Source organism: Schistocerca cancellata, chromosome 4, assembly GCF_023864275.1.
Source record: "Schistocerca cancellata isolate TAMUIC-IGC-003103 chromosome 4, iqSchCanc2.1, whole genome shotgun sequence".
In the NCBI taxonomy this organism is placed as follows: domain Eukaryota; kingdom Metazoa; phylum Arthropoda; class Insecta; order Orthoptera; family Acrididae; genus Schistocerca; species Schistocerca cancellata.
In genome coordinates, this window is record NC_064629.1 from 23,367,708 (window position 1) to 23,395,365 (window position 27,658).

General features: G+C 40.1%; 1 protein-coding gene across 2 annotated transcripts in view; it reads right to left on the reverse strand.

Moving 5' to 3' along the window:
- Positions 1 to 16,575: 16,575 nt before the first annotated feature.
- Positions 16,576 to 27,658, reverse strand: part of LOC126184687 (RNA pseudouridylate synthase domain-containing protein 1-like) — a 53,588-nt gene continuing 42,505 nt past the window's right edge. For both annotated transcript variants that reach the window (XR_007536862.1, XM_049927181.1), the window contains one exon: positions 16,576 to 17,124. Coding sequence is in view for 1 of the 2 variants with exons in the window: in XM_049927181.1 (XP_049783138.1) it covers position 17,124 (1 nt within the window). In the remaining variant the exon portion in view is untranslated. The remainder of the gene's footprint in view (positions 17,125 to 27,658) is intronic.

Sequence of the window (27,658 nt, forward strand, 5' to 3'; positions counted from 1 at the left end):
TTAAAAGAGTTGGTCTTGTCAGTTATTACAATCATTTCCTGAAGGATTATACCATGGTGGCTAACCTGTTAACAAAGCCGTTGAAGAAAGGTTTTGTGTTTGAATGGACAGAGGAGTGCAGGGTACATGTGAGAAAAATTAAGAATGCTTTGACAAGTTCACCTTTGCTGGTCTATCCAGATTTTGAGAAACACTTTATTCTTTCCACAGATGCCTTGGATTATGCTACTGGAGCTGTCCTTAGTCAAAAAGACAATGGTGAAGAGAGACCTATAGGTTATGCTTCCAGGCAGATGAACTCAGCAGAGATAAATTACAGTACTACTGAAAAGCACTTGACAGCTCTTAATTTTGGCATAAACTGTTTCAAATGCTATTTGTGTGTGCGAAAATTCTCTGTGGTCACTGACCATGCTGCCCTTGTGTGGATGTTGAGTTTAAAGGACCCCCCAGTAGTCACTTAACTCACTGGGTACTGAAAATACTGAAATATGACTATGATTTACGATAGAAGCCAGGCTGTTTACACCAGAATGATGCATTAAGTCACAAAGGTAGGGTTGATCAGACAGATGGCATTTCAATAGAAAAACTAAAATAAGCACAGAAGAGAGATGTAGAATGTCAGCAGTATGTTCCTCTCCCAGATTTTGTTACAGAAGATAGTATCTTATACTGTAAAACGACCCCTGTGTAACAGAGCCGTAATTCCTCAAGAGTTGCAACAGTGCATCATGGTGCTGTCATGACAGTTTGCAGCCACGCCACAATGGGTAACACGCCACAAATGCTAGAATAGCTTGCCAGTTCTGGTGCAAAGGTAGACAAATCAATGTCTGGAAATATGGCACCTCCCACCATGGACCAAAATTCCCTTACTAATCCTCCCAGAAGTTAGTAGACATTTCAAAATGTTGCTTTGGACATTACTGCCCCTTTCCACAAAGTACACAGGAGAATAAACACATCTTATCCATCATCAAGCACTTCTCCCGGCACCTAATTCTAGTACTACATGCAGACATGACTGCAGAAACTGATGTGGGTGCCTTTGTCAATCATTCATTTCTGCCATACGGAAGTGCTAATGCTATCTTTACTGAACAAGGAGCTATGTCTGCCTTGTTTGTATCAGTATATAAATTGTTGTGAATCAAAAAATGGCAAACCACATCTTTTCATCCAAAAGTGAACTGACATCTCTAATGTGTCCATAAGACAAGTGTTTGAATGCTGTTCTACTATTTCAACAAATCACATTCAGACTGGGACCAGTAGGTTGCTTAGTAGCTTCAGCATGTAATAGTCAGATACACAACTCAGCTGTTTATGGAAGACTTATGGACTCTCCATTCAAACTCGATATGCCACCACATGGTGCTGAAGTGAAGGGAATGGCCTGCCACCTTAAGGCTACCTGGAAACAAGTTAAACAAAATAATTCCCAAGCTACTCGGAAGCAACTACAATGTAGGAAAACAGAACTATGCTTCTCTTGTACAAACCAAGAGACTTTTTTCCTGCTTCAAAAGCCTGTTGTCAAGAAAGGAAAAAAACTAAGAAATTTAAACCTCAGTATGAGGGCCCATAACCTACTATATGAATAATCTACTATATGAATAACCTTTCCTGGGAATGGAGCGATCCAATTGTCATATCATACTGTGGCAGTACATTTTGACTGGTTAAAGCCTTATGATAGCCCAGCTGTGCCACCCCCTATAGCACTTCCAAGACCACCTCCACATGGTTCACAATGGAGTAAAGACACTGTTGCAAGGAACGTGAGGAAGAAATAAAGACAAGTTACTGCCAACACACCCTAGGTATGCTTTAAGGAACAAGCACCCTTACACCCTGAGATCAGGGGACTAATTATGTTTTGTGTACAGAATAAATTTTTATACGTCAGATTTGTGGAGATGCTGATAAATAATTTAGGTGTAGCTATGATGAGTAGTGATAATTTTTTGAGATTGTTATTTTTGTAATTCAGTTAGTCACTTCATATTCTGCATTCTGTATACACAGAGAAAAGTGTGTTAGTGTGACCGATGGTTTCAGCTGACATTAACTGCTGTCCCATTTTGTGGTTTTGCTTGATAGAAAGCTGCTTGTGCTGCCTTATAATACGTGATGTGCAGTCCTGTATTATAAGCCACAGTGTGAAGCGTTAGTACCAAAGTAGAGGTCACTTATAATAATGTAAATGGCTGAAATGTGGAGAAGAGGTAACTGTTTAAGTAATTAACAATCAAGTGGTGAGAGTTATTTCAGTTGTATTATACTGATACTGTTCAGTTGAGACACACATATGAATACACTATCAGATCATACCAACTTGAGTTTGAGGTGAACCAGTGAAAACATAATAATGTTAAAATGAGGAACACACTGAGGTAATATACTAGGTGATGAATAGTTCCAGTTACACTCAGTAATGATTTGCTTGTTATGCAAGGTAGGTTTTCGAAGACTCATTTACACTTCTGCAGGCCACATGTAATGAGTAATTAACTACTGTGAGATGCCAACCATAGCTTTGGGGTAGGACAATACTTGCTGTGCAGTTTATTGAACAACCTTAAGAAAGGATAGTCGTCTGAAAATGTAGTAAAGTGCTTCTCAAGTGCCTACCAAAGATCACCTTTGTCTAAGAGTACACATATTTATGTTAAAATTTCATACAAGTGTTTACACATGTGTAAAAACTAAGTTAGTCATTCATCTAAGGGTTTTACTGAAGCTTGTCTATAAGAATTACAATAGAGACAAACAGGAAATTTACTATTTCCTTTAGTGTAATAGACTAGTGAAGTACTTGTCAAATATGTAATTGCTCTAGAGAGATAGAAAACAAAATTTACATGCCTTTTTTATGGAGTATTTGAAGTCATTTTACAGCACAGTCATACTGTCTATTCTCAGAAAGTTAATTACACACTTAAATGCAGCCTTTACTTTTCAACATCTGACACTGTTTGGTATAGTTTCACTTTAATGTTGTCTATTTCATTTAGCACAAAGGCAGATAGGCACATTCATTGGTGTTGACCAGAGAATAACAAAACAGTTATTTGAAATTAACCCCTGAAACTAAGTCACGTAGAAGAACTGGAATGGGTTAAAATGGTTGGGAAGCTGGTCATTGGGCATTATTTGAAAGTTATGTCAACCTCTTACAAGTCATGAATAATCCATGCTACAACCATCTAGTATTAATCGAGATCTTATTAAATGTATAAGAAACATTTACTACTGTTTGGCAATGAGTATGTTTATGAGTGGTACCTGTTTTATGAGTTAATTATCAACCAAGATAGTTTTGTTTTCACTAGTGATGACGAGTACAGTGTTTAATTGAGATAAAATTTACAGGACACACTACACAACTGGGACACCCGTGGTATACTCTGGAGAACATTTCATACTATTCTGTTCAAAAATAAGAGTGAAATAACAATTTGAAAGCCTTAATATGTAGCAAGTGTGGCATCATGTGGGTTACATCAGACCCATATGAAAGCTCAGACCACGTTGGCCCAGACCAGCTGGACAGGGTCATTGCTTTTAAGGCGTAACTGCCAGTTGCAGCCCCATCAACCAGAACATGTCAGATAATGTGCATTGTTACCCAGCCCTGCCCTGCACATGATGCACGGAACCAAATAGCCTGAAATGAAACTTCTGCATAATGCTTTAATTTGTGTTCAATTTGCTTTTAACATGGGTTCAGTTGGAGATGGATGCCTTCCAATCTTGTTAATATCTGCAACAAGGATTACCAAAGAAAATTAAATGTTGTACAGACAGGAATTTTTGAAGGCAACACTGGCACTCTTACTAGATACTTGCCATTGTCCATGTAATGGTTGATGCTGCTAATTAAAATCATGCCTGTCCTATGACTGTTCAAGGCTGACTGTGGCCCCAAGCTCTATGCTGTTCACAAAAATCTACTTAAATGGCTACAGCCACTATTTGTACAACTGGAGGAACTTACTGATTCTTTGGTGAACATTTTGTAATAGCATCACTAAATCTTGTTCGTCCCTTTATTAGTAACGTTTTCAATCGTGTAACATACTGTCTTGAGCTCAGTTAACAACACAAATTTCTTGAGTAATGAATGTTTTGCAAAAACACTGTTTCATTCCATTCATTTGTTTTGTGAGAGATAACTTCACTTTGGCTAAGCCTGTGCCTATGAAGAATATTGCCCCTACACTCTTGTGGCAACATTGATATCTCTGTCAACCCTTGAAAGAACACTAAGCTGTCTACAATCCCGCAGATTCAGAATGCTTTATCTATGAACCATAGCAGGAGTTTGGCAGAGGTCCATAAATTAGTGAAGCTGTCCACAACCTTATGAGGATTTGCACGTTTGCCTGTTACGCACAAAGAAAGGCTGGACCTCGCATGGAAATGTCGACACCACACGAATTTACTATATAAAATTTATGGCAATACTTGAATTCTGCTCATAATTATATTTTGTATGGAGTCTGATATAATACTTACAATTGAATATCATCTCATAATTTTTCAGTTAATATTGCTGTTTTAAAGAGAAATTTGCCATGCAAAACAAAACATCTGTTGTCTATACATCTCTCATGTTAAATACTTAGGACTTCGATTGGAATATTTCTGATAGGCAATCAATATGCACATTCAGCCATTCAGTCCAGATATCAATTTGGTGAGCCCTGAACATTCAGAAGGACATCTCCCTCTACCCTACCATGAGGACACAGTTACTATTGATTATTGCCCCCTTAGATTTATTGAATATTGAATTCATACAGCTATACATGTTTGTACTTGGGTTGAGCTAACCGTCTTCCACACGTTACTACGTGCCAATGCAATTCTTGAGGACCCAAGGTTGAATGAACTATTTTCCAACATTTATGTGATCACAAATACTTTGCACATGCTTGAGCACTCTAGTGCTGGTGGGCGATGGGTATGGACTACTTGCCGTGGGCCCATCTTCAGGCACAGCTGATGTGTGCATACAAGCACTCTTATGCCAGACGTACTGCGTCACACCCTCCTACTGTATACTGCTATAACAATGCCATGTGATTTATTTAAAAATTTACTGGAAGAGTTTTGCTACTTTAAGGTGGTTATACAAAATCAACCGAGCAGCTAGCTCAGACCACGCTACAACTCATCAGTTGTCTTTGGTCAGTACACTCCCCAGAGAGGGCCATCTGTTGTTTGTCGAGACACAGCTATGGACAATGTATTAGGGGGGGTGAGACTTGTTTGATGCCTCTCTTTGTGAAAGGGACGCCCACTATGTCTTTCTGCTATCAGGCCCTCTCTGATTCAAGGCAAACCTTCCCCAAGATCTGGTAAACCCCACTGTATAAGCCCCACATTAACCTGTTGAACATAAGCAGAGCCTTAAGACCAAAAGACAACATTGAAGCAGTTACTGGAAATGTTAATATATGCAACGATAGTGAAACTACCCACTGTACTCTATATTATTGTTATACAAATTAGACAATGTTGTAAATAGTCTTCACGGGTATGACAGCATCATACTCACCTTCGTCAACCGGAAAAGTGGCAATTGCGGAACACTGTCTGAATACAGGACATTGCATGATTTATGAAAAGACAGAAGTTTTATTCCCAGTAGGGATGCGGGATTTCAACTGAGCACAGCCTGGAACACTGCATTGTCTGCTGTTAAACCACGAGGCGAAAATCAAGATTCTTCGATAACACACCCGTCATAACATTGGTCTAGTACGGCCATTGGTGAGTAACGTCTGACCACACTGTTCGCAAATGCAGCGTACAGCGCATGCGTAGGAGAGCCGTAGTGCGATTTTCAGCAGAGGGAGTTTGAGTATGGCACCATCTATCTGCAAATCATTGTGCATGCATGATTTCCACACCAGCACATTCTTTGCGCACATGTTCTAGAAACAGGGCATCAACGTGCGGATACCGTCAGTCGTACCTAGCCACCAGCAAGGTTGAGCCAGCTGAAGATGTCGGACAGTTGTTCCAAGGAAATATTGTGGAATTTGGACAATGTGATCCGGTGGCAAACCCGTGAAGACTATTTACAACATATCTGTCAGGAAAGCTTGAACAGTCACAAATTAGACAATGTTAGGAAACACTTTGTTCCCTACCAGCAGAATATTAAGAGCAAAACTGAGGGTGCAATGATACTCCATTATACAACAGATATGATATGTCCATGTTCATGTGTCCTTTCCTTGCTACACAGCGCAAGACAGTGTCAATAAATTCACTTTGCTTAAACAACCATAAAAGTCACTTCACAAGTAAGCATACTAGTGCCTGCAAAGCAATTGTGTGGCAGCACTGGAGAGTGGACTTCAGTCAGCTAACTCAGAAGAAAGCTGGCTGTTTCTCTGTCATGCATTAACTGAATGCATGAGTGTTAAAGGTAAGTTCATCAAAGAGAACACTGCAGTTGCTGCCACACACCAAGATCACCAACCCAGCACAATGAAAAACAGGGCACGACAGGAAGGTCAACAGAATACAAGCAGAAACTTACAAAACTATATAGTTGATGATTGAGATACAGTATGTGAACTACTTGTAGATGAGATGAACAATACATTAATTCTGCGGCATCTGATTTTATTGGGGAGGCACGTTAGAGTCACTAAAAAAGTGTGAGCAGTTAAAAAATACTATCTTAGTAGCAATATGTATGAGGCAATGTTGAATTTCGCACTCCTTCACGTGAGGTAAAGGCACTACCCATCTCACAGTACCTTCACTGTAATAGGAAAAACAGAATGTAGCAAAGAAGGCTGACCTGGAACTAATAATGGTGATCTACTGCATTGGCCACTGGCAATGCATGTTATTTTTATATATTTCACTTGTACTAATGTAAAATTGCTGAGCTTTGTGTTGCTGTCTTTGTATTTTTGACGCATCTTATTCTGCGTATATTGATACTGAGGGTCTCTCAGCTCCTTCCCCGAGCCTAGCCATGACTATGAAGCATAGTAAATTTTATATCATGTAATGAATTGAATATCACTATGAGTGAAATATTTTATTTAGATTGGGTATTATTTAACGTTGGACAGTATACTTGCTGGTGTTAGATAGGTTGTGCCATTTCTTGTGTGTTCATTTGAAATATGTTGAGGACTTGTGCTTAGAACACCATAAGGGAATCACATCACTCCTGATTGTGGTTTTACTTCTCTTCTTGTAAATAAGCTAGTCATTGCTATTTTACATTTCTTACGGGAAGTACATATTGGTTGCACTACAGTGACACATATTACGTCATTACTGACTTTTGCTACCAGAAGACATGCACACTACGGCACATAATGTCGCACTATTTCTCTAACACTAGTTGTGATTGTATAGTAGACATTCATATGCATTAAGTGTGGGAGAGACAGGTTGGTGCCATAGATCTGGCAGTAGTTATTTACTTTTTTCAAAAGTTAATGTATGAATGATCATGATTATTACATACTGTTTTATCATCTTTATCCTTAATATACTTCTCCTACTTCAGGGTTACAGAATAGATGTCTGTGGGTTCACAATAGAAATATAATAACTCTTGGTCCATTTCGTACATATGGACAACAACCACACCCTCACTTTCATTTAAAACATGATGGATCTCTCATGCTAGCACTTCCGAATTTAAACCTGTTTTTGCTCATCAAATATTGCATTTCATTGCATATTCTTGACAGAAAGACATTCCGATGTTCTGTTACAGTCCAATCCATGAATGATGGGGGTTTGCACAGCTCAGGACATGGACAGGGATGGCATTGTTGCTGATTCTAAGCAACATTTTCAGTAAGCACGTGCACATGCTCTGCACTTGAAGAAAGTGTGCATACTGAAGATTATCTCTCTTGGTTGCGTGTCCAGAATTTGTCACTTACCACCACCATTAGCCATAACTACTCTCAACAAATATAATAATAATAACAACTCCCTATGAACACATTTAATGCTCACATTTGTCATGACACTCACAGCACAGTACTGAGAACACTACTGGACACACACTGGTTTTTGGAGAATGCTTGACATAAATGCTCAGAACAAGCCTAAACTCGACCGCCATCATTTGTGACTCCTATAGTGCTCAAGTTTGTCATTAGTGTTTGGAATCATCCTTCACTATTTCTATTGTTAAAGCCTTTTCAGATTAATATCATTGTGTTCCGCCAACTGTGTGTAGCCTGATTTGCTCAATATTGACACAGATCGTGCAAGTATCCGAGTAGTTGCGAGACTAGATACTTCTTCCAAATAAATGTGGCTAACCCACCATTCTCACATATACCTCATTCCCCTATTGGGAAGGCCTGTTTTCAGTTCATCGCTTAGTGAGCTAGATGCTGTAGATGTGCAATGTACCAGACAGCCAGAACCACTATGAACCTGAACAGCTGATCACATTTGCCTCCCTAGCTTACCTCAGACCTTTATTGCATTCTTCTATGTATTCAAAGCCCATTCGTTACAATATCTATACTATTTTTTTCATAACTGCGTAAAAAATTAATAAACTTGTGCAAAGTTAGGAATTACTAGTCTCTACCATTCTAATAATCGATCGTTTTGGCCACAAGTCAATCTAATTTCAGTTCCTTGTTTGAGTGCAAACTCTTGTGATTTCAATCTGTCTTCTCACACTGATTTAGTTTGTTATTATTATATTATGAACATTGTTTGACTTGCACATATCCAGTCATTGCCCGAGTTTGTCACATACCCTACCAGTACCCTGTGAAGCTCTGTTACTTCATCAGTTCAGTCATCAACTCACACGTAACTACCAACATTTTACCTACTGCCACATGCCTTGTGCGGATCATCTCATGATATTGTTTGAGACATCGTTTAGTTGCAGGAGATTCAGTTGAGTTTTAGCTCTGCTCTTATATTTCATGTGTTGCGCTTTGTCACTCTGTGCTGGTGTTACAGATTGTGAAGTTGTGTTGGTCGGGAGGAAACTGACAAGGACCCCTTGCATGTGTGGTCACAAAATCCCAATGATGTTTACAGTATTTGAAGCCCCACATTTTGTCTAACGCACAGCATGACGCTATCAAGTGTAGTTGAACTGCTTAGTCAATGATTAACTCACAACAGTGATAGTGGCGTTTATACAGGCACAACAATGGCAATGATAATCAAAGCAAACATTGAATTATATCCACAACAACAGTTGTCAAAATTGACATTTTGTCAGAAAGTAACACAACGAATTCTGCAAAGTGAGAAAGAATTGGCACATGAAATATTAGTGTTTCTGCAAGATGAGTCAGGGGAATGTGTAGTGTCATATACGCTTGACTGTGCGGGCAATGTACATGACAAGTACAATGACGACGATACATGCTTAATATGTGAAAGTGATACTGACATATGTGTCGAGTAATGTAGCACATCATCCTTGTTGGACAGGGAGCCACAAATCCTGTCTCCAGTGGAACGTGGTAAAGAACAATCATTGTCCAAGGAAGGGGTACTAAACATAATTATGTACACGGAAGATCACTCACAGCATAGCAAAAAAACAATTATGAACAGATTTCAAAGTTTGCAGTAATATGACCATGTAGTGAATCAGAAAAACTACGAATATCAAATTATGCGCAACACAGATTAGACTGATTTCCCAGGAATCAGTGAATGGTTGCATACGTTCAAACAGTACTACAGATTTGGAAGACTTAAGACCACAAAATTTCAAACACAGCATCAACACAGAAAACTGTGGGATTGGCCTGAAAATTTGTAGATGAGATAAACAAACTTATCCCAGTATTCAGTAAGCACTTTTTTTTCAGCTCTGACCAACTGAGATTTGAAGAGGAACTGCATACAAAAGGAACCCTGGAAATTAGAGGTACCAAGAAAGTTGTATCAAGATCAGGTAACATCAATGACTTAATGCATTGTATACAATTATGCTGATTGTTAAACTGGATGGTAAATCAACTGGAAAGTTATTTATCATCCTATGAAAAGTTGGGAGGTGGTCTTCCCTCTACGGTTCTTTCTCATTCTGTAATCTTGAAAGGACAAGCAAGGGTGGGAAAATGGGGATAAGAGAACTACAACTACGATATGAGCACTGCTTTTGGCCAATAGTTCCTCAAAACATTTCCAATAAGAGCATATTCTCTAGGGAATAAGCTTCGTTAACAGAGAACTAGAGAAAGGTTGTTGTAATTTCTCCCAGAAGGAATATAATAACCAACTCACTCAGGTCTTAATCATTAACTGGAGCTCATGACATGCTTAAAAGGGCTGGAAAATAGTAATACCAGAGTCCAGCAGCTTCTAAAACAGCTTGAAAACAAATATTAAACCTTGAAACAGCTGGTTTTTTTGAACAAGAATTTTAAATCCAATACAATTACAAAAAACTACATATGGCAGAGGCACCTGATATAGCTATGGATGACAACTAGGCACATTACATAATCTTAGCAACATTATCCGTGAAATTTTTTTGAGAGAGAATGGTGGCCAGCAGATTAAGACAAATTACTTCAAAATCACACAGAGCAGACAGGGCAATACACTATTCCTAAAATCACAGAGAAAAAAAAAAAGGGCATGCATGGCAACTCACTGAAAAAGAACATACAAACATGAACATCTGTTCAAACAGCTCGCAGAGCGGAAAATCTGTGCACACACCTGAACTAGTTGTGCACAACATAAGGAAACTAGACCTTTGCCTTCTGCCCAGTCCTGACGAAGAAGGGTGAACGATGACCCGGAAGAGACATTGTGCTGATCTGCACTGCGTGCCTGCTGCTCCCAGCACTGCTGCTGCAGCACCTGGTTCCACAGTGTGCAAAAATTATCCGTCTACTGCCTTTGCCATGCTCTTCAATGCTCTCTCACTCTCTTCCCCCCCCCCCCTCTCGCGACGTGACTAGTGACCGCTTCGCTTTAGAAGACTAGGCAAGGCAGCGACAACGCCTGCCCCTGGTGACAACAGCTAAAAATTACTGATAGTGGAATGAACTGCTACAGCTCCCCTAGTTTGTCCCCATTGGGAACAGCTGGCTATACTCAGTACCACAGCTCATTGTAGTGGCTTTACTTTGTTTCAACTGTGCATTTGTCTCAGACTGATCGGGCTTTTGGACTAATAGTGTATTCGACAGTTCCTCGTGTGACATACTCACACCAGTTTTCAGCCTATCTGCCCATTTAACATACGCACACAGTACTAGCTTCAAATGTTTTCTACTGTACCTGCCTGAAGCCCGCCGCCCCCCCCCCCCCCCTGTGTTGCTCCACCCTCACAGCCTGCCTACATTGCCAAACACCACCATGTTTCACCTCTAGCAATCTTATCAATGTTTTATTGACTCGATAATGAGGTCAAATCACCCTTCACCATGCTAATGCACAAGTTCGGTGAAATACTACAGACTAACTACATAGGACTGTTTTTCCTAAGGCTACATCTCTTCCTTTAAATCTGCTCATTGTCTGTCATGTTATATGTTTTCTATTTATGTGAGGTTACCATAAACATTTTAAGTCACCACAGCCAGGTGTAGCTGTGCAGCAGCCATCAAATGAATATCATGGTTAAGGCACTTTCGTGTATGGTATGTTTCAGGCATGGCCCTCCTTTCCAGGTTGAGGTTAAGACATTAAGTACTCACCATCCCTAGTTGCTTTCCTGTACATGAAATACTTGAATCTTTTGTGCACTAACTAAAATGTGATATTATGTAGAGCACTTTATATTTTGTCAATTTCCAACTAGGTAAACTTCCATATTGGGAGTAATGATCAGTCAGTAATAGCTTATGAACTATTAAATGGGTAATTACTTATCACTGACTACTTTTTATTAGTTCCATTATAACTGTGGTATCATGTATTGATACCACCCCACAGGTATTCCAATGTTGAAAGCAGAATGCCAAGTTTCTGTTAGGCACTCATAGTGGTTGCACATGATCTGGAGGACACTGTGGGGTGTGGCCGATAAGCCAACTTCCAGCAATTCTGTAACATGAGTGCCCTCTGCTGCTGCAATATACGACAGCTGGTGGCAGCAACTCAGCCCTACTTGCACTCTGAGCCATTAAGCTACAACACCTTTGTTCATGTTTAGGACAGGAAGACTTGCCCTGTTTGACACTGTAACACCTGGACTCTGATTCTCGATGCCTTATCTATAATGTTTCTTCACAAGCTTGGTGAAATACAAGGTAAGTCAGTCTTATGTTTATTGTGTAATCTTGTTCGCTAATTATTTTTGCGCTTGTCAAGTTTTCCCACAACGACAGCTGCCACACCACTCTGTAGCCCACCTGCACTTACTGTTTTGTATGAAGTCGTACACAACAATAACTACTTAATACTATGGCCAATTTGTAAAGAGTATACCCCGACTACAAATAACCCCCTTTTGTGATGATACATCTCCATGAGCCTCCGCTGATGCATTCCCTTGATGGAGTGTTGCAGTCTCCTGAAACCTACGAGATCTGGTCACTGCACCTGCCGACCCTCGTTTGGGAGTGTCAGCACTGTCGGTTCTGACCACAGCCCAGCATTGCTATGCCTAGGCATTACCAGCACACCAGCCTAGCCTGTGCCTGGCGAGTGCCCCTCAGCATCCCTTGCACTGTCCTTATTGGCTACGTCCACCATTGCTCCACCTTCACTCTGACAGCATCAAATCAGCAAGACACATCAAAAGAGCACTCTCTTCCCGATTTTGTGCACAACAAAAAGTAGCCACATGGCCAACCTGGATATGATTCATGTAAACACATTTTGTTGAAGTCAACTGTTGATACCAAACTTTATACCCCGAGAGTCACCATAATGAATTTTTGTTCTAAAAGCACCCTCCTAAAGATTAAGACTGCTGTTAAATGTTGGCATAACCTGTCCAAGGGAGCCCTTAAACATTTTGCATCAATTGTCTTTGTTAATACCACCTGGAACCCGCAATCAGCTCCTATGGAAGAGGGAGGAGTGTGCATGGTGGGCAGACAGAGTGGAAAGGTTTATTGAAAGGTTTAGTGGAATTAAAAAAATATATTTATTTCTTTGGATTTCTGGCAAAGCCAACTGCATTTTAAAGTCAAGGTGTGGTCAGAAGACTGGAAATGATCATGAGGTGGATGCGGAGAAGGCTGGCAAGATCGCACCAGTAACACAGGACCACATTCTTGTGTGCCAGCTCTCATCCCGACTACATGACTACAACTGCACTGTGGTAAAGTGGCCCTGACACGTCCAGTGTTTATTGGGCAATACTGAGTATTAACCATAGTTGTGCAATATCCTGAAGTAGACTGCAAATCTTTACAAATATTGACACTCACTCAATGTATTGTACCCTGTAAGGGTGGTACAGCACAGTAAATGAATGTCTCTAACGAGATATTGTGATTTGTGGACTTGTAAAATAAAACTGATACAGTGACACTATGTGAATACATCAGGAAATATGGATGAAATGAAACATCTGTTAAAGTGCAGTCATGGGAGTAGTTTGATAACATACTTAATACTTATTCAGTAATTAGCTGTAGAAACATTTGACAAAAGAGTTTAAGTGCAGGGAAATAACACAGCAATTGCTTATCTATTCATTTCAGAAGTTTGAATTATTTATTGCAGAAATACATAACAGCACTACTTACCTTTCCTCTAAAATAATGTATGTTACTCTTTTCATGTTTATAGATTGTTTCCTACACTGTGGACAGTGAAATCCAACAAACGTACGAACAGTATCTTTGCTGTGTACACAAGTTGTGACAATGTTCACAAATTCATTGAAAGATTCCTTGTTTGTCCTTAAAAAAATTGCTGTAAAATCACTTGGCAGGCTAGTATGGTCATGTGTAGAACACCTTCCAAACCACTTTTTTGTCAATCCCACTACCTCTTATCTTTCTTTTCCCAGTGTGTAGCGATTGCAATTGCAATACATGTGGGCACCCCATCATCGAGTGTTCACAGTTCATTATGAAGGCAAAGTTCTAACTGACACATCTTGGGCGTAAATACTGTGACAATATGACACGCACGCGCGCGCACACACACACACTATTGTTACTTACTGCACCAAGATACAGTAAGTCATTTTTATACTTTAGCGTGGTAAGCAACAGCAAGGTGGTGTCTTGCAGATGAAGAGTGCATGTTGTTCAGATAAAAATTAAAAAAATAAAAAATAAATAATTGCATTGTGGAACCAATAAGGAAGTCAATTGTTCTGAGAGTGAATCCTCGTTTGATGAAAAGATTGTAGATGTGTATTATCAGCCAAATCGATGTGATATTGGACTATCAGAAGTAAGCACCAACAAAATGTGATTATGTGGCATGCCATATTATAGCATGTGACTATTTAGCTTATCACGACAATGAGATACATGTAGTACTCTTCAGTAATACTAATACTGAATGGAACTATGACCTATGTGAAAGTTTCTAACAAGGGAAACTTTCCATCACACCCCCTTAGATTTCATGGTAAGATGGGCCAGTGGATACCCCATCAAAAATTGAACACACATCAAGCGTGGAAACAGGAAGAAGCTGTACTGAAATGTGAAAAAAGAAGCAAAATAGGAACAGTGAATGATCTAAGCTAAAGTTGTGCAACATTGAGCTATTTTGTATAGCTGTGGCATTGTGGATGATGTTGGACTGCGAAGGGGGAGATCTGTGCTCAAATCTCCCTTTTGCTCAATTTCCCCCCTCCCCCCCCCCCCCCCCACCACATTATGAACTGTCCATCTAGTCACTGACATGTCTGTTCACTTTATTTAAATTAATATCTGCACTGTGGTGTAGCATCTGTTTGCAACAGTGAGCTGTAAGGAAAGGACCTCCAAATGTATGTAATTCCTATTTGTTCTACATAAGTACGGGTGACTCTTGCATTCCACTTTGGAAGTTCTGTCTCATGAATTCCTTTGTTGTAACATAGTTTACACCAATTTATTTGTTATTTTCATTTCTGTAAGAGGTCTACGCGGCATCTTGCCTACTCTCACTATTACCTGCAAAGTAATATATTCTTACCACATGACTCATATTCTATAACCAATGTCTAAAATGACAATTGCCATGACAACAGGAGGACAATCATGTCAATGATCAGATGGAAAGTTCATAATTTTGTGGGAGGGGAAAAAAAAGTGGCATGAGAGAGATGCGAACATGGACCTCCCGCTTTACAATCCAACACCCCAACCGCACAAACACAATGCCACAGCTATTAAAATAGTTCGATGTTGTACAGCTTCTTCCTGTTTTCATACCTGAACTGTGTTTACTTTTTGACGGGCAATCCACTGGGCCATTTTACCATTAAATCTGAGGGGGGCACAATAGGGAGTTTTCCTTGTAAGATATTTATCTGGAGCCCACTGACTGTAAACCATTGCCTAACTTTTGCTGCTATAGTGGTTATCGTGGCTTGCCATTGTAACGCTGTTAAATTGCTGTCTTTTTTAGTGTAGTTTCACAGGTTCATGATATTAGCAATTTTTACATTTTTTCCTCTTTTGTAAGGTGGAAGTCTTAACTTCTAACATTGTAAAAAGAAATACAGCAACAGATGGAGATCCTATAAAGTTTGCAGAAGCTACAGCTTTCCAATATTTGGCTTCAAATCCCGATTCAGTTTTTCTGAAGCACACTGTTTATGGAGACCGCGTGCAGTAGTTAAAAGTGTTCTATTTCATGTGGCAAGAATACCCTCATGTGTTTAGCCATCTTATAACACAATAATAAATATACCTCTTATATTGAAAGATTTGTGAAAGTTTTTGAACCTTCGTATGTCTATCCTGTAAAATTTACTTAACGTGGCTTACCATCACCTAGCCTGAGTACACCACATATGTTTTACAGAAACACCTGAAATTGCAGCCACCACAGATTCGTGGATCGCCTTCACCGAAGTATAAACCACATTTAAGCCAACAATGTCCAGTGAGAAGATTAGTGATTTTGTACTGCTGGTGTGAAGAGAATGAGGAACACCACAATCTGCAAGTTCAATTGACCCAACACACTTTATTGTCTCCTATCTCCAGTCTTTTCTCCTCCCATTCACACCTGATTATCTAACTTGATAGTTCAACAGCCTGCATGGGGTTGGCACTTCTTTTTAACACACTGTATTCAACACTGAATAGTTGCTACAGCAGATTCCTTGTCTCCCCTATTTTTCTAACAAGAGAAGAAAATTCTGGTTATTCTGGAGTATTCTCTCTACTGTATACAGCCACTGTATCCTGTGCAGTACAATGAACTTAAGGAAGATGAGAAATGTCTTCTCTCAAAACTCCTCAAATCCTTTCTGCCAATATTATCTGCTGTTTAAAACACAGTGCTTATTTTAAATAATAAAAATGTATGTTATGAGCACACCGTTGTTTTCTTTTTGTCAATTCTAATGTAATACTAGAACTATTAAAACTTCATAAAACCACAAATTAGTCACAGCAATTTCTTTTATTTATTTATTTACTTATTAACATTTTCTCTTGTGGCTTTTGCAATCATCAGACATAATAATACAACAAAAACATGTAAAAAATATATTACATACTATGGTACTTGCTTCTTACATTTATTTTCCACATTTATTACTTTATGGCTGATACGCTACTGACTCATATCACAAGAAGTGTCTTAGAATTCACTGAATGGATATAAACATTATTCCATAAGGAAATATTTTAATTTGTTGTTAAAATCAATCCCATTATATGTTGTTAAATAAATAAATGGGCTTTTTGAACAATATTGCCCATAGGGATTCCTAATGGCCACAGAGATCACTGACAACTGTTAAAAAGTCATTTTAAGGCTAAGCATGCATTACTATTGTGTAATGTTAAAGTTCTTGTGTGTTTGTACAGCATCTTTCATAGACTCTTCTGATTTGACATTTCAGTCTTCTTACCAAGGCCTTCTTCCAGGACTGAACACACACTGTCAAACGTGCTAATTTAAGGACAGTACTTCCCACATGTTTTGTCAGAGAAATGCCCACTGGTTTCCATTGTAAGTGGAATCAGCTCACTTAGCTATCTGTTGGCACAACATGACTGAGAAATTATTTTGCCTAAATTGAAGGACTGATTTTTTAAAAATGAAAAACCCTGTACACACGCATTGGTAAGCTTTGATACAAAATAATTATGCACAAACATCTCAACACATGAAATTTTGGGCACACTGGAGGAGAATGTATAGCCACACATAGCAGAGTTACAACAAAATTGCTTGTGGTCTATTTATCTCTAAGGGAGAGAAAAATTTAATAAACAGATAGATGGACTGTCTATGAGCCCTCCTCTTCCACATTTAGCTGCAGATATATTCATGGACGCTTTTGAAAGAATGGCTCTAAGAGCAATGCCTACAAGGCTGTCACATTGTCTCAGTTAGTTGCACGATACTTTTGTCATCTGGCCATACAGACAAGAAAAACTTCAGAATTTACACCAGCAACCATAAAATAAGAGATATTCCGAGATTGACAAAAGACCACATGGAGCCATTATAGATTGCTGAAGTCTAAGGCACTAGGTGTAAATGTAATAAAATGCATAATGAAAGGCAAAAAAGACTACCTGGCCCAAATAATTTAGAGTCTGAGACCAGAGCATTGTGCATGCCCAAATTCAGAAGTGTCAGGGTTCACAGCTCTAGAGGTCTGTGGAGCTTCAGCCTGGTGTTTACATCATCAAATAGAGCAATATAATAGTTAGGATACCGTATATGTCGAGATTCGATGCTTTTAACTCATCATATAATTTCTTTTGAAAATCATTATTCGAGCATGTAGAAATGATTGAAATATAAGAACTCCATGTTGATAGAATACTATGACGATGAGCGTTTGACATCTTTTCAATGGCTGAGTGGACAGGCTGATGGTTTATGAACGTAAAGGATAAATGTTCAAATCTAAGTGGAGTCAATTGTCTTTATTATTATTTAGACCTGTACAGGTAATATTTTAATCCTTAATTCTCCAAAAATTGTGCAGTTGCAGGCTTTTCTAGGTTCCACATTCTTTCAAAAGACCCCATTTTATAATTCATACATTCAGACAAATGGTCATAACATATATATTGAAAATGAATGTATTTCTTTTGAATTACTTCGACAGCCACCTGGTGTCTCTATAAGACAAATGTATCAGCTGATTGGCACATTTTTCTAAGTCCTTATGTGCGGTGTCTTCCAGTATCTGTTTTTTCCAGTTTAATATTCATTCTTCGACTACAGCAGGCCTATTCAACCGTTACGCTAAAAAGAAGAAATCGAGAGCTCCTCGGTAGCTTGTCAGCTTACTGCACTGGTAACTGCAGTATGTGTCGGATCGAATCTCACCGCAGCCTTTTCTACTCATCGTGTTGCAAATGTTTCGAGCTTTATTTACTTAAATTATATTTTCTTTCTTTTTTTTTTTAATATTCTCTTCAGTAAAATAGTGAATTATGGTTTGTGAATTTGATGATGTCTAAAAATATTCTCCCTTTGAAGGTAATATTTATCTGACCCCTCACAACAATAAAAATAACCATCCTCTAAGGGCGATATTCATCTGACCTCTCATTAAAAAAAAAAAAAAAAAACTAAATAAATACAAATAATAATAATAATAATAATAATAATAATAATAATAATAAACCCCGTGGAGGCCCGGGAAAAGAATAGGCCTCCGGTACATTCTGCCAGTCGTAAAAGGCGACGAAAAGAACAAACCACTAATAGGGCTAACCCCCCCTTTTTAGTGTGATTACTTGGTTCACGACAGAACTAAAGAAGCCTCGGACAAGCGCCGTCATGGTCGGAGATGACGCTTGAACCCTATGCCTGCCCACAATGATAACGACACTGCTAGCCAACTGGAAAATGATTTAAATCCAAATAGAGGTGTTTTGCAGGATATGCTTCCTGCAACCACCCTAGAAGGAAAACAAAGACAGAGGATGAGATGGTCAGATGAAGTTAATCGACACCTCATGTTCTGTTATTACCAAGCAACAAACCTAGGAACCAACACAACTGGATACAGATCACAAGTATACACAACATTTATTACCAGATACCCTGAATTAAAATTTTTAACAGAACGACTAGCTGATCAGATCCGCGTAATAATAAAAAATAACAGGATACCCCAGTCAGAATTAGAAAACATCAAACAACAAGTACAACAAATACTGGAACAAAATGATGTGCAATTAGAAGAAGACGAAAATACAGTAATGGACTCAAACATCCCAGAGAAAACAAACAAAGAACAAAATGCGTCAATTAAACAATCAGAGGAAAACGAAATCTCAAGACAGCCACCAGAACAAGCACAAATACAACATGAAGTGACACACGTTAGATATAGAAGAAAAATTTCAGTTGACATATACAGAATACGAAGACACAAATACAGACATTAGACTATTCTCGCATAGACCACCAAATAACCCACAAGGCGAAACAACAATAACAACTATCAACACAATCATACACAACAAAATAAATGAAAATACAACTATGGAAGAGTTACAACTACTGGTTTATGTAGGAGCACTCACTACACTAAATATACACACTAGGCAGAGATCAGAACCAACCAACACACAGAAGAAACCCACAAAACCAGCATGGCAACACAGGCTACAGATCAGAATAGAAAAACTGAGAAAAGACATCGGACAGCTAACACAATTTATAAGAAATGAAATATCAGACAAAAAACGAAAAAGGTTAGGTAAAATCTCACAACAAGAAGCAATAGAGCAATTAGATGAAAAGAAGCAGTAATTACAAGCATTGGCCAAACGACTTAGATGGTACAAAAAAAGTGAAAATAGAAGGAAACAAAACCAAACATTCAACACAAACCAAAAGAAATTTTACCACACAATAGATAACACACACATTAAAATAGACAATCCACCAAGCATAACAAACATGGAACACTCCTGGTGCAACATATGGTCAAACCCGGTACAACATAACAGGCATGCATGGTGGATACAAGCAGAAACAGACTCATACAAGATGATACCACAAATGCCTGAAGTGATAATTTTGCAACATGAAGTCACCCGAGCAATTAATTCTATGCACAACTGGAAAGCCCCTGGAAATGATAAAATAGCAAATTTCTGGCTAAAGAAGTTCACCTCAACACATTCACATCTAACTAAATTATTTAACAGTTACATTGCAGACCCATACACATTCCCTGATACACTTACACATGAATAACCTATCTGAAACCTAAAGATCAAGCAGACACAGCAAACCCAGCTAAATATCGCCCCATAACATGCCTACCAACAATCTACAAAATATTAACTTCAGTCATTACACAGAAATTAATGACACATACAACACAGAACAAAATTATAAATGAAGAACAAAAAGGCAAAAAGAAGCACGAGTATGTAAAGAGCAACTGATAATAGATAGAGAGGTGACATATCAAGCTAAAACTAAACAAAGTTCGCTACACTATGCATACATTGATTACCAAAAAGCTTTTGATAGTGTATCCCACTCATGGTTACTACAGATATTGGAAATATACAAAGTAGATCCTAAATTGATACAGTTCCTAAACATAGTAATGAAAAACTGGAAAACCACACTTAATATCCAAACAAATTCAGATAATATCACATCACAGCCAATACAGATTAAGTGTGGAATATACCAAGGAGACTCATTAAGTCCTTTCTGGTTCTGTCTTGCTCTGAACCCACTATCCAACATGCTAAATAATACAAATTGTGGGTATAATATTACTGGAACATACCCACACAAAATCACACATTTGCTATACATGGATGATCTAAAGCTACTGGCAGCAACCAATCAACAACTCAACCAATTACTAAAGATAACAGAAGTATTCAGCAATGACATAAATATGGCTTTTGGAACAGACAAATGTGAGAAAAATAGCATAGTCAAGGGAAAACACACTAAACAAGAAGATTACATATTGGATAACCACAGTGACTCCATAGAAGCGATGGAAAAAACAGATGCCTATAAATATCTAGGATACAGACAAAAAATAGGAATAGATAATACAAATATTAAAGAAGAACTAAAAGAAAAATATAGACAAAGACTAACAAAAATACTGAAAACAGAATTGACAGCAAGAAACAAGACAAAAGCTATAAATACTTATGCTATACCAATTTTGACCTACTCATTTGGAGTAGTGAAATGGAGTAACACAGACCTAGAAGCACTCAATACACTTACACGATCACAATGCCACAAATATAGAATACATCACATACATTCAGCAACAGAAAGATTCACATTAAGCAGAAAGGAAGGAGGAAGGGGATTCATTGACATAAAAAACCTACATTATGGACAGGTAAACAATTTAAGAAAATTCTTTCTAGAACGAGCAGAAACTAGCAAAATACACAAAGCAATCACTCATATAAATACGTCAGCTACACCACTGCAATTTCATAACCACTTCTACAACCCTTTAGATCACATAACATCAACAGATACGAAGAAAGTAAATTGGAAAAAGAAAACACTACATGGCAAGCACCCGTATCATCTAACACAGCCACACATCGATCAAGACGTATCCAACACATGGCTAAGAAAAGGCAATATATACAGTGAGACGGAAGGATTCATGATTGCAATACAGGATCAAACAATAAACACCAGATATTACAGCAAGCATGTTATTAAAGATCCCAATACCTCAACAGATAAATGCAGACTTTGCAAACAACAAATAGAAACAGTAGATCACATCACCAGCGGATGTACAATACTAGCAAATACAGAATACCCCAGAAGACATGACAATGTAGCAAAAATAATACATCAACAACTTGCCATAAAACATAAACTAATACGAGGGCAGTTCAATAAGTAATGCAACACATTTTTTTTTCTGAAACAGGGGTTGTTTTATTCAGCATTGAAATACACCAGGTTATTCCCCAATCTTTTAGCTACACAACACTATTTTTCAACGTAATCTCCATTCAATGCTACGGCCTTACGCCACCTTGAAATGAGGGCCTGTATGCCTGCACGATACCATTCCACTGGTCGATGTCGGAGCCAATGTCATACTGCATCAATAACTTCTTCATCATCCGCATAGTGCCTCCCACGGATTGCGTCCTTCATTGGGCCAATCATATGGAAATCAGACTGTGCGAAATCGGGGCTGTAGGGTGCATGAGGAAGAACAGTCCACTGAAGTTTTGTGAGCTCTTCTCAGGTGCGAAGACTTGTGTGAGGTCTTGCGTTGTCATGAAGAAGGAGAAGTTCGTTCAGATTTTTGTGCCTACGAGCATGCTGAAGTCATTTCTTCAATTTCTGAAGAGTAGCACAATACACTTCAGAGTTGATCGTTTGACCATGGGGAAGGACATCGAACAGAATAACCCCTTCAGCGTCCCAGAAGACTGTAACCATGACTTTACCGGCTGAGGGTATGGCTTTAAACTTTTTCTTGGTAGGGGAGTGGGTGTGGCGCCACTCCATTGATTGCCGTTTTGTTTCAGGTTCGAAGTGATGAACCCATGTTTCATTGCCTGTAACAATCTTTGACAAGAAATTGTCACCCTCAGCCACATGACGAGCAAGCAATTCCGCACAGATGGTTCTCCTTTGCTCTTTATGGTGTTCGGTTAGACAACGAGGGACCCAGCGGGAACAAACCTTTGAATATCCCAACTGGTGAACAATTGTGACAGCACTACCAACAGAGATGTCAAGTTGAGCACTGAGTTGTTTGATGGTGATCCGTCGATCATCTCGAACGAGTGTGTTCGCACACTCCGCCATTGCAGGGGTCACAGCTGTGCACGGCCGGCCCGCACGCGGGAGATCAGACAGTCTTGCTTGACCTTGCGGCGATGATGACATGCGCTTTGCCCAACGACTCACCGTGCTTTTGTCCACTGCCAGATCACCGTAGACATTCTGCAAGCGCCTATGAATATCTGAGATGGCCTGGTTTTCCGCCAAAAGAAACTCGATCACTGCCCGTTGTTTGCAACGCACATCCGTTACAGACACCATTTTAACAGCTCCGTACAGCGCTGCCACCTGTCGGAAGTCAATGAAACTATACGAGACGAAGCGGGAATGTTTGAAAATATGCCACAAGAAATTTCCGGTTTTTTCAACCAAAATTGGACGAGAAAAAAAATGTGTTGCAATACTTATTGAACTGCCCTCGTAAAACAACACGTTCCCACAAACAAGTATGCACCACAAAATATACTGGAGAATGACGAATACAAATTATACTGGAACAGAACCATTATAACAGATAAATAACACCACATAATAAACCTGACATCATACTCACCAATAAAAAGAAGAAATTAACACAACTAATCGAAATATCCATACCCAATACAACAAATATACAGAAGAAAACAGGAGAAAAAATTGAAAAATACATCCAACTGGCTGAGGAAGTCAAGGATATGTGGCATCAGGATAAAGATGACATTATACCAATTATACTATCAACTAGAGGAGTCATACCACACAATATCCACCAGTACATCAACGCAATACAGCTACATCCAAACTTATATATACAACTACAGAAATCCGTAATTATTGATACATGTTCAATAACCCGAAAGTTCCTAAATGCAATGTAACATATACCGTACAGTTAAAAGGAAGTCACGCTTGATCAAGGTCCACGTCACTTTTATTTTTGACCAGACATAAAGTCTGAGAAAGGAAAGAATAATAATAATAATAATAATAATAATAATAATAATCCTTGGAAGGTTATATTCATCTGACCTTCCATAAAAATACAAATAATACAGTAGCAAGTATATTTGTATTTTGAAACTAATATTGTTGGCCTAATAACTACATAGGCCTTTTACAGAAAAATGAAATAAAATAACATGAAGAGTAGGCTATATATAGCTTCAGTATTTTGTGCACATGCCACTGGCGTCAAGAACAGCTTGGATCCTTCCAGGCATAGAACTGACGCATCTATGGAAGAACTCCTCATCCAGGGCAATTCTCTCCCATGAAGAATGAAGCAAATCCCATAGGGCATCCACAGTTCCTGGTGGAGTGGGTGGGGGGGGGGGGGGGGGGGGAGGGGGAATCTGGCTAATTGTCCCACACAGTCTTCGTAAGTTGAGCTCTTATGTGCTCTATGGGATTGAGATCACGTGACTTTGGAGGTCACGGAAGGCACTGCATAATATTCTCCCTCCTCTGAAACCAGCTCCTAATGCTTGTATGTGATGGTATTATGTTTGTGAGACGTCCTTCGGGGTACCGAAGTCGAGCTCCAAAGGTGATTACATTTTTACGGAAATGTTCACAGCGTGCTGAATTGAACTTGCCTTGGATACATTCTAAAGTTCCCGCACTCGTGTAAGACATCCAACCTCAGCATTTCAGACATATGGGTACACTTCTAGCGCATGTGGCCATGAAGTGCACATCGTATCATTGCCCACCTGTGCGGTAAACGAGAGTGAGACCTCTGCTCATGGTCTCAATTGTGCATTCGTCAGAGAAAATGACTTTCCTCCAATCGACATCTTCCCAGAAACACACAATTGCTAGTCTATCCACAGCTTGGTTGGTTTAAAGAGAGAGAAGGGAACAAACTATGAGGTCATTGGTCCCTTGTTCCTAATAAAACAATGCCACACGGGTGAGAATAAAACGGACGGAAGTTCCATGCGGCTTTTCGCGGATGATGCTGTAGTATACAGAGAAGTTGCAGCATTAGAAAATTGTAGCGAAATGCAGGAAGATCTGCAGCGGATAGGCACTTGGTGCAGGGAGTGGCAACTGACCCTTAACATAGACAAATGTAATGTATTGCGAATACATAGAAAGAAGGATCCTTTATTGTATGATTATATGATAGCGGAACAAACACTGGTAGCAGTTACTTCTGTAAAATATCTGGGAGTATGCGTGCGGAACGATTTGAAGTGGAATGATCATATAAAATTAATTGTTGGTAAGGCGGGTACCAGGTTGAGATTCATTGGGAGAGTCCTTAGAAAATGTAGTCCATCAACAAAGGAGGTGGCTTACAAAACACTCGTTCGACCTATACTTGAGTATTGCTCATCAGTGTGGGATCCGTACCAGATCGGGTTGACGGAGGAGATAGAGAAGATCCAAAGAAGAGCGGCGCGTTTCGTCACAGGGTTATTTGGTAACCGTGATAGCGTTACGGAGATGTTTAACAAACTCAAGTGGCAGACTCTGCAAGAGAGGCGCTCTGCATCGCGGTGTAGCTTGCTCGCCAGGTTTCGAGAGGGTGCGTTTCTGGATGAGGTATCGAATATATTGCTTCCCCCTACTTATACCTCCCGAGGAGATCACGAATGTAAAATTAGAGAGATTAGAGCGCGCAGAGGCTTTCAGACAGTCGTTCTTCCCGCGAACCATACGCGACTGGAACAGGAAAGGGAGATAATGACAGTGGCACGTAAAGTGCCCTCCGCCACACACCGTTGGGTGGCTTGCGGAGTATAAATGTAGATGTAGATGTAGATAACACGAAACCAAAAGAAAGGAAAAGCCACAAGAACAAAGGGAAGGCAACAAATACTAAAAGGAACAAAAGAGGACAAGAAAATAAGAGAGAGAGGCTAGAAACAGAAGGGAATAAAAAGGGAAAGCCAGCCATTCTGCAACACATTAAAACCTAGGGTGGAGGACACGGAGGGACAAAGGACATGAGCTAAAACCTACATAGAAGTATAAAACCCACTTTCACGGATAAAACATAAAACTAAAGCTGCTGTGGAGGCGTTGTCGCCCAACACTGAAGGCAGGGTGCTGGGAAAGTCAAAAGTCTGCCACAGAGCTGCTAAAAGCGGGCAGTCCAGCAAGAGGTGGACAACAGTCATTTGGGAGCCACAGCGACACTGAGGTGGGTCCTCGCGACAGAGTAGGTCACCATGCGTTAGCCACGTATGGCCAATGCGGAGCCGGCGGAGGACAATCGATTCCTTGCGAGAGGCCTGCATGGAGGACTTCTACACATTCATAGTCTCTTTAATGACTAATGACATGCAGTTTGTTATGCATGCTGTTATGCCATTCCGTCTCCCAAAGCCGGAAAACCCTGTGGTGCAAGAAAGAACACAGGTCAGCTTCAGAGATGCCTATCTCCAGAAGCAATTTCCACGTCGCCTGTTTGGCCAGCCTGTCGGCAAGTTCGCTGCCGAGAATTCCGACGTGTCCTGGAGTCCACACAAACACCACGGAACAACGGGACTGTTCCAGGGCACAGATGGACTCCTGAATGGACACTACCAAAGGGTGGCGAGGGAAGCACTGGTCAACAGCTTGGAGGCTGCTCAATTAGTCAGTACACAGGAGAAACGACTCACCAGGGCATGAGCGGATGTACTCAATAGCACGAGATATGGCCGCCAGCTCTGCAGTGAAAACAATGCAGCCATCGGGCAAGGAGTGCTGCTCAATATGTCCTCCCGAATATCTGTGAAGCCCACGCGACCATCAGCCATTGAGTCGTCGGTGTAAACTACTTCAGAGCCCCGGAACATGTCAAGAATCGACAGGAAGTGACAGCGGAGAGAGGTGGGAATAACAGAGTCCTTAGAGCCATGCAAAAGGTCCAGACAAAGCTGTGGCCGAGGCGTACTCCATGGAGGCGTACGTGAACGGACCGCAAGTAGAGGTGGTAAAGGGAAGGACTCCAGTTCAGAGAGAAGGGACCACACGTGAACCACAATCGTTAGCCCCAATCTGGGCCGCCAATGTGGGAGATGGACTGCCGCGGGCGGGAAAAGGAGACGGTAATTCGGATGCTTAGGGGAACTATGAATGTGTGCTGCATAACTGGTGAGCAGTTGCGCATGTCTGATCTCCAGTGGAGGGCCACCAGCCTCCACCAGTACGCTGGTCACCGGACTCGTCCTAAAATCTCCTGTTGCTAATTGAACCCCACAGTTGTGCACAGGGTAGAGTAAATGCAATGCTGAAGGTGCTGCCGAACCATAAATCACACTCCCATAGTCAATTCTAGATTGGACAAGGACTCTGTAGATTGGCGCACAGCTCATCATCGGACTGCAAAAGACGGTCTCTGTGAAATATGATACCCTGGACCATATTTAAGCTCTTGTGGGGCGTGATGATTACAGAAACATGCCACAGCTTGTCACAAGCAAGTAACTCTCGTGATTGCGCAGAGGATGCTGTTTTGATCAGTATTGTCCCAGATCTCATTTTGGACAAGCCCTCCACCTCCCCGAACTTGTCCTCTAAATGCTAAACACAAAACTGAGGCTTCAAAGTCATGAAAGATTCCACATCAGCTCTCGAACATACAAGGTACTGGGGCGAATAAGATCCGCTGCCATCTTCCCATGGTGTGGCCAGGGAGGGGAAGAGACTGCTGGTGTTTCACCACCAGCAAGAGATGATGGACTATGCTTCACCACGTGTCATTCGCCCTGATGTCACCCACTCCGACCGGGGCCCTCCCCACGGGCACCACCCAGCCACAGCAAAGGCCACCTGGCAGGATGGCCATTGCCTGGATTCTCGA